Here is an 8,608-nt window from a genome sequence, read left to right as displayed (position 1 = left end):
AGAGGAAATAGAGAAACAGTTGCAAATCCACATGTTCAGCAGGGACATTTCTGGGGCCAGAACACTCCGTTTCAAAGCTCCCTCTGGTGGGGGGAGCCCAGGACAGGGGCCACTGTCAGCGCTTGATTCATAGGCTCTGGTTTCCAGCTGTTCTGAAACAAAAATGTTGAAGGAAACCTTGAGGAAAGTTTAAAAAAAAAAAGTCTAACTTTCTGCTCTGATACGCATTTCTGTCCTGGAAATTCCTTGTTGGACCCAGTTCCCATCTGAACGTATTTTATACTGAAGGCACCTTCCACACCTTTCGTTTTCATCTGCATTATTATTATTATTATTTTAATTGACCACAATAACTGTATGTATTTATAGGGTACAGTGTAATATTTTGATACATGTATACAATGTTTACTGCTTAAATCAGGGTAATTAGCATATCCATATTCTCTGTGCAACTTCATACAACACTGCGCATTGGCGTGATGCCTCCATGTAATTTTTCATAAAACACCACATATTATTTTGCACGTTGAACAGAAGAAAACATTCCTTCCCCTGCCCAAGTCATACCTCCAGAAGTGACCTCTGAATTTCTAGGCTGCAAGTGGACTGTAGAGGTCAGTAAAGAGCAGCTGAGCCCCCAGCACATGCTACAGATAGATCCTTTCACATGACATTACTTCCCTTGAGGCTGGTGGCTTGGCTCCCATTTCTTGGGGTGGGGGCGATCAGGCTCTCAGTCACTTGCTTGTCATGGCACTTCCTTTCCATCACTAACTCCCAGGGCTGCCACCTGCCCCCTTGACTGCTTCAGAGACAAACACCACGTCTGAGCCGAGCTGAGTACCAGCCCTGCCTTCCAGCTCTCACCTCCCCAGCCCTCTCTAAACTCTTCCCTGGGATGGCTGCAATGCAGGTTGAGGGATAGCCATGGCCCTCGCTGGGGTGAGCATGGTCCCTGCCCTGTAGGACTCTCATCTTGGGGGGATGAGGGTGAGGACCCCATGGGGGCACTGTCATGGGAGTAGGACTCTCACATGCCATTTCACTTAGCTCATCCTCACCCCTGTTTGCAGGAGGAAAGAGAGCTAAGCCTTACACTCTTTGCACCCATAAAGAAATGGGCTAGAGGATGCCCTGAAGCTGGTGAGGGCCTCATGTGGGACCCTCAATCCCAAATCCTAACACACACACTTCTACCCTGTCTCCTCCTGGAGTGGCAGAGGGAGCTTTTGGGAACAGGAGGGAGGTTGGAAGGAAAAGGTGAATCGATGCTTGGAGCGACCTGGGTTTGGATCCCACTCACCTGGTCACTGCCGGGTGGTGCGGAGCAGACCTCCTGTATGACAACAGGGAGAGGCCTAGCTGGCCTCAGCCCTAAGCCACATCTGGGTTGTGCCTGGAAGCTGGGGTTGGGGTCAGGTGGTGGGCTCATAGTACAGACAGAGTCTGGAACCCTCAAGGCAACTGTCTCTTCTCCTTAGGCAGAGGTGGCAGGAATGCTCTGCCTCTCTCTGTTTGGGGCATCTTCCCTTTAGGAAGCTTCTAGAGAGCTTCTTAGACCTCTGGATATGGGAGAGGGACAAGAAAGTGGATGGTGGCTTCTCATGGGGCTCAGCACAACAGCGTATGACACTATCATCATGTATTTCACTTTGGAGAAGGGCCATCAGCCAACGTGGACCCAAATCATGCTAAGGTACACCATATACATGCCACACATAGTGATGCAAACCCTGCCTTTTAATAACCGTCATTGTGAACTCCACACTTGCGGGGATTATATAGCTGCAGTTTAAATCTAGCCTGTAGGGGAAATTGTTGTCAGGTCTGAATTTTCAGACACCATCATCAATAGAAACATCATTATTTTAATAGCCTGCAGTCAGATTTTCCCTAACTGCTCAGTCATAACAATACCTTGGAAGAGATTTTAAAAATTTACAGACACCAGCCCCTCCCCCCTCCCAGCACCAAGAGAACTGAATTTGGTCAAGAGTGGAGACCCTAGGAGTCTGTTTGAGGAATAACTGCTTGTGCCATTTCTGGCAGGGATGCTGAATATTTATTATTGCTGTTTAAAAGATAGGGGTTTTTTTTTCCCCTCCAGAATTCCTCATTGCTAGGATTCAAACTATCTTAATAGAGCTACACTCAACATGGAGTCACCACAGAGGTGTGATCATCAGAGATTCATTCCTGAGAGGGCTCGGGGGCCTGGCGTGTCAGAGGCTTCTTCTGAGTCTGATCACTGTCAGTCCTCCCTGGCACTCCCACCTGTCACCTGCTTCCCCAGCACTGCGGAGTACGTCCTGATGCTTAGTCCTGTGCCCCATGGTGTCCTGGAAGGAGTGTGCTGGCCTGCAGGAGCAGGGTGTTTCTGGAGCTGCTGCCCCACTCACCTCAGGGAGTCTGAAAGCACCCCTGGTTTTCCCATGTGTCTGCAGCAGCTGCAGCGCTGCCCAGAGCAGTGCTGACCAAAGATGAAACATAGAACATCTTAGAGAAGTCTGATGATTGGACTTTCACGAAGGGTTGCCTCACTACTGTGAGGACAGCACCCCACAGCCCACTTTTCTCTCTCCTGACAGGCTCCTCGGCTGATGAGCCACTGGGTGGAAGACTCCGGAAGCTGAGCCTAGGACAGTATGACAATGAGGCTGGAGGTCAGCTGTCCTTCTCCAAATGTGGATGGGGAAAGGCCAGCGTGGACCAAGCCCCAAGCCTGGTGCCTTTCCCCTCTCCAGCAGATGTCAAAGAGGTACGTGCTGCAGACCAGTTCCAATCTCTGGACTCGTTCCCACTAGGTTTCCTGTCCTGGGGCTCGGGATACATGAGCAATGGCTGGGCCTGGTCCCTAGATACAGCCCACTGTATCCTCCTGCACCCACCTCTCCCCCATCCCGCAAACATGTTCCTGTGTGGTGGGCAGGTGGCTGTGTGGAGAGAGCATGTGTGCAGTCAGACGGCCTGGGTGATGTATCCCAGAGATAGCCGTGCAGGTGAGGCCACCTCTCTCTGGCGGTCTGAGCCTCTGTTTTGATCTGAGTGATAGGCAAGAGGTACACAGCATGCAGATGAGTTGTTAGGGCTCGAGGTGGCCTGGCCTTAGTGAGACTCTGGCTGGACAGCTGTAGTCAATGGCAAACACAGCCTTCTTCCAGGGTCATCACACAGGGCCCTGAATTCCCCCTCCAAGACCTTCACAGGAAGTGACCCAGAGGCGAGGTCCACAGACCAGAGCTGCTCCTTGCTCTCCTGAGAGACATAGTTCAGGCTTCTAATCAGAATTGAAGTGTAAAGCAGGCTTATGTACCCAAAATGATTAACCTTTTAAAGTATGGGTATAGGCCGGGCTCGGTGGCTCAGCCTGTAATCCCAGCACTTTGGGAGGCAGAGGTGAGTGAATTGCTTGAGCCCGTGAGTTCGAGACCAGTCTGGGCAACTTGCGGTGAGACCTCATCTCTACAGTAAGTCAAAAAAATTAACCGGGCATGGTAGCGCATACCTGTAGTTCCAGCTACTTGGAAGGCTGAGGCGGAAGGATTGCTGGAGCCCAGCAGGTCATTGCTGGGGTGGCCGTGAGCATGCGTGCCACTGTACTCCAACAGAGTGAGACTCTAACTCAAAAAAAAAAAAAAAAAAAAAATATATATATATATATATATATATGGCCTTCTCAGGTTGGAACCTCCAGAATGGATGAGAAAAGAAAGTCATTTGTAGTCTTAACTCCCAGACAACACTAGTGTCAATATTTGGAATATTTCCACCCAACCTTTTTTCTATGCTGTATGTTTAATGTATTGTGTGTTTTTATATGCCTGTGAAGATACCATAGTTAAGGATTATTTTAGTCTGCTTTTTCATCAAATGCTGTGAAGTGCATTTCCTTGTGCTATTACAAACTCTCTGTCAACTTCATTTATTAGCTATAAATCTTGTATAATTAGAATGGGCCATAAGATACTTCCCTTTTCCGCGCCGTTGAACATGAAAGCATTTTCTGTTTTGCTGTGGCAGGGAGAGGCGGGTTGGATCCAGAGCTCGGCCTCCTCATCCTGTTCCCAGACGAGGGCTTGGCTTGGTGGACCAGGTGGGGGTCACAGCTTTTTCGAAGGGGCCTTCCCTTGACTCCCCATTCTCATATTCTCCTCCCCTTGCCAATTTCAGTCAATGACCGCTGCGTATCCCCCAGGCCTGGATACGATCGATGGCAGGATGTTAAGTGGCAAGGAGGCTATGTGTTCAACGCCAGCATTCCCTGTGTCTCCAGAGACGCCATATGGTAAGAGAGAAGTAAAACTAGCTGCATGCAGCTCGACGCCACGAAGAGGAGGGTGACAACAGCTCCTCACTGTGCTTTCTATTGCAGTGAAAACACCCCCACGGTGCCCTTCATTCAGCCCACCGGAGCCACAGATGAGCAGCCCGACCACTCTGCACAAAGGAGCACGTGGTAAGAAATCTTCCCTCCCCCTTCCATCCTGGGGGGGGCGAGGCAGCTGGGCACCATGTTGCACGGTTACCATTTTTGCAAAGGTGTACTCTTACGCAGAAATATTTCCATCTGTGTCACATCTCGGAAGCCTTGGGGCTATGAAATCCCCTGAGTGGTAGCAGCCTGGCCTTGAATCCTGCCTGGCGCCCTGCGGGAAACTCTCCTGGTCAGCCCTTCCAGACGCTCCTGAGACAGGTCGCCTTGATGGGACCATCTGCGGTGCCTGCAGGCAGCTTAGCATAAGTGCTTTTGAATTCCTGTGGCATTACCAGCCAGCAGGAAGTTGGGAGGAGGACACTAGAATGCCCACCCGTCCTTTTCCTGAGGAAGTGGGTCCCAGCAGAGAGTGGGTTCTCTGCAGGCAACTTGCGGCATGGACACCCCGAGCTCCGTCACCCCAGCAGCCTCCTCAGGCACATTTTGGGGCTCCTTCTCTCTGTGGGTGCCTGCTCATTGTACCTGGATCTCCACAGTGGAGCTCAGGGATGCTATCCATCCTCTGCATTGTGTCTATCTGTCTAGACGGCCCAGGGGAGGGCATGTTAATGGGACAGTGTTCAGGGCAAGTCATTCGGTGTTTCCTACAGGTGAACATCATCTAGGACAGGCAGAGCTCGGGCAGGTGGAGAGAATGTCACCTGAAACCCACCACTGTTCTCCGGGACTTGAGTTTCTTTATGCTGCTGCTTTTCTGCCCCAGTGAGGAGACCCATTCGTGGTTGTTATGGTTATTAAGTGCATGTGTGAGCATGGACACATTACTTGAGAATGGGAGATTTCCACTAAATTGTATTCAAATCCTACCCCTTTCCCAGGAGTGGTCATGACAATAACCACTCACTCGCTCCATTTTCCCTCCTTCTCTAGAGCAAACCAGGCCTGTGGATCACTGAAGAGAAGGGCTGTCTTTCTCCTGCAGGTTCCTTTATGGTTTCAGGATCCTAAATGCTTCTCTTCATACATTGTGCAAAGCAGTTAAACGACCCATATTTCATAGCACGTGTGACTGAAACTTAAAGTAAGAAAAAGTGCACACAGTATCGCTGCTTTCCTATTTATATGTTTTATGAGCATTCCAGGAGAAGTGTGTGTGTTCTGACATGCATTAGTATGAGAGACACACATGCAGAGGGTGCCAAAAAATTGATACACATTTTAAGAAAGGAAAAACAGTATTGAAATTGTAATACTCAATAAGATGGATGCTAGTCATATTTGACTTCTACAATTACAAGAGGTGCTCAAAGTGGTTACCATCAGCATCCAGACACTTCTGATTATAGCAAACATCTCTTAAAATGTGTATACATATTTTTGGTACCCCATCCCCCCGTATATATAGCCATTCATATACTCTTGTATTTTTTGTTTTTTTGAGTCAGAGTCTCACTCTGTCTCCCAGACTGGAGTGCAGCAGCATACTCACAGCCACCCCAGCATCAACCCGCTGGGCTCAGGTGATCCTTCCATCTCAGCCTTCCAAGTAACTGGAACTTCAGGCACGCACTACCTCGCCTGGTTAATTTTTTTAATATATACTGTAGAGATGAGGTTTCACCAAATTGCCTGGGCTGGTCTCGAACCCCTGTGCTCAGGCAATCTTCTCACCTCAGCCTCCGAAAGTGCTGGGATTACAGGCTTGAGTCACTGCGCCCGCCCTTCTTGTGTGTTTTTATCATTTTACTGGATACAAATAGAGGAACATCCCTTAGTCCCGCACAGCTCTCTCCTCCTCCTCATGGAATGGACTGTACTTGACCCCTAACCTGAAAGTATATGGTAAATTTGAACTAGAACCCAGCCGCCTGGCCTAGAGTTCCATCATCTCCTGCAACACCAAAACAGGTTGATCCGAGGCAGGCAGATAAAACACAGTGGAAGGTGAGGTGTGAGCCTGGGGAGAAAACACTAAGATAAGCTTTCAGATTCGACAACGCTTGTGAGGTCGGCCTCTGGGATATTTGTATTGCGTACCAAGTGACTGCTGAGCCTCATCTAAACTTGAGAAGGGCTTAGGATGCTGCAGGAAGCCGGTGAGCTCAGGGTGGAGTGCCCAGCAACCTGGCAGATTTGTGCCGGCTCGATCGTTCCAGCTTGGATTTGGACTTCGTGTCCTGTGTGTCAGTAGCACTGCCACGTGTGCCTGAGGACACGCCCTGAACAGCAGCATATGTTGGGTTTCAGTGGAGTCAGCATGTCCTAAACACCTTCTGCATGTAAACATCTACATGGAAGAAGTAGGGGTTTTGTTCTTAAATATAAAAAGAGACACTAAGAATATTAGTAAGTCTTCTAGAGTCTTATTTCAGCAGTCCTCAGTAAGGGTCAACTTTACATTAGCCTACAAGGAGCACAGAGACACAGTGCTGACTTAATGGATTCTTTTGTCCAGACAGCATGGCGAACCTACGCTCTTGCCTGGAGGTCCCACATGCCCTGCTTAGTCAACTACGCTCTTGCCTGGAGGTCCCACATGCCCTGCTGAGTCAAGCAGTATCACAGGAGTCTGCCAAGAGCACAGTGATAGTAGAGGTGGCTCATGGGTGCACAATATGTCCCCTATTCTTTACAGGATAATTTCGTTTCACCTTTCAATCACTTTAGTTATTCCTACTGTTAACCCCATTTACAGGTGAGGAAACTGACATAGGGGAGTTAAGTCAGTTACCTGAGCCCTGTAGCTAGTAAATGGCAGAGTCAGGGTTCCAAATCAGCCAGTGTGACTCCACAGCATGGACAGATTATACAGGGCTTATTTTTCACTTCTTCTCATCTAACCTGGATGTGACTTACTGTGGTGACAGAAAAAGCACATGGAAATTCTCAGAGGCATGGGACGACCATGTGATTCGTGTACTTAGGGGATGCCTGTGACGTTTACGCGTGGATACTGTTGTGTCTATGGATGACATGATTTGCTTTAAAATATCTTTAAGGAGAGGCTTTGCTTCCACCAGGGTGAATTAGACATACTTTTCCCCATTCCTCCTGCTAAGTGCAGCTAAAAACCTTGGACAGTGTGCATAAGGCAAACGTTAGAAGGCACTCTAAAAGGTGGGGAGAAGAAAGTCAACCAGTCAGGGGCCTCGGGACCCAGCCACCCGGGTAGACCACATCCTGAACCAGATGACAAACTCCAAAAGACTAAAAAGAATTGAAACCATATGGAACACATTCTCTAGCCTTGATGGAACCAAACTAGAAATCAGTAACAGAAAGGTAGTAGGAAAATCCTCAGCACCTGGAAAGCAAACCACACACTTGTAAATAATCAGTGGGGCAAAGAAAAAGTCTCAAGGGAAATCAGAAAGCACACTGAACTGGATGAAAATGAAGATAAAATATCAAAGTTTGCAGAATAAAGCAAAAGCAGCGCCGAGAGGACATTTATGAGTAAATACATACTTTGGAAAAGAAGTCTGAAGTGAATAGTTTAACTTCTTATCTCTAGAACCTAGAAAACGAAACCCAAGGCAAACAGAAGGAAGGACATATTAAAAATATAAGCAGAAATCACTGATATTGAAGACAGAGAAACAACAGAGAAAAATAAAAGGAAGAAACAGTGGGTTCTTTGAAAAGATTAATAAAAATGACAAACCTCAGCAAAACTGACAAGCAAAGAGAAGACACAGACCACTCTTGTTGGGAAGGAGATGGACACCGTCACTAAAGACCCTGCAAGCACCAAAACAATAATGAAGGAGTACGTAAACAGTTCTATACACATGCTTTGTATAAATTAAGTGAAGTAGTCCAATTTCTTCATAAGCTCAGACTGTGAAAATTCACCCAGTATGTAATAGGCAATTTGAATGCCCTGTAACTATTAAGGAAATTGAATTAGTAATGTACAATCTCCCAAAAAGGAAATCTTCATGTTTCACTGGAGAATTTTACCACACATTTAAAGAAGAATTAACACTAATGCTACAAAATCCATTCCAGAAAAATAGAAGAGGGAACATGTCCCTATTCATTTTTGAGTATTTTGATAGGTTTTAATATATAATTATTCCTGCTATTGTTAATATTTTTTTTTTTTAATTTTAGAAGCCGGGCTCGGTGGCTCAGCCTGTAATCCCGCGCCTTTGGGAGGCTGAAGTGAGT

At 47.5% G+C, this 8,608-nt stretch overlaps 1 protein-coding gene across 1 annotated transcript in view; it reads left to right on the top strand.

Annotated features, from left to right (window-relative positions):
- TNS3 (tensin 3) overlaps positions 1–8,608 on the top strand; it is a 245,918-nt gene that overhangs the window by 172,819 nt on the left and 64,491 nt on the right. The window contains exons 17-19 of the mRNA XM_008063105.2: positions 2,589–2,758; positions 4,171–4,285; positions 4,373–4,456. Of these exons, the coding sequence (XP_008061296.1) occupies positions 2,589–2,758; positions 4,171–4,285; positions 4,373–4,456 (369 nt within the window). The remainder of the gene's footprint in view (positions 1–2,588; positions 2,759–4,170; positions 4,286–4,372; positions 4,457–8,608) is intronic.

Source organism: Carlito syrichta, unplaced genomic scaffold, assembly GCF_000164805.1.
Source record: "Carlito syrichta isolate Samal-C Ts95f unplaced genomic scaffold, Tarsius_syrichta-2.0.1 Scaffold306591, whole genome shotgun sequence".
NCBI classification, from domain to species: domain Eukaryota; kingdom Metazoa; phylum Chordata; class Mammalia; order Primates; family Tarsiidae; genus Carlito; species Carlito syrichta.
Note: the sequence above shows the minus strand (reverse complement) of the source record. Positions and strands in the feature narration are given on the sequence as shown.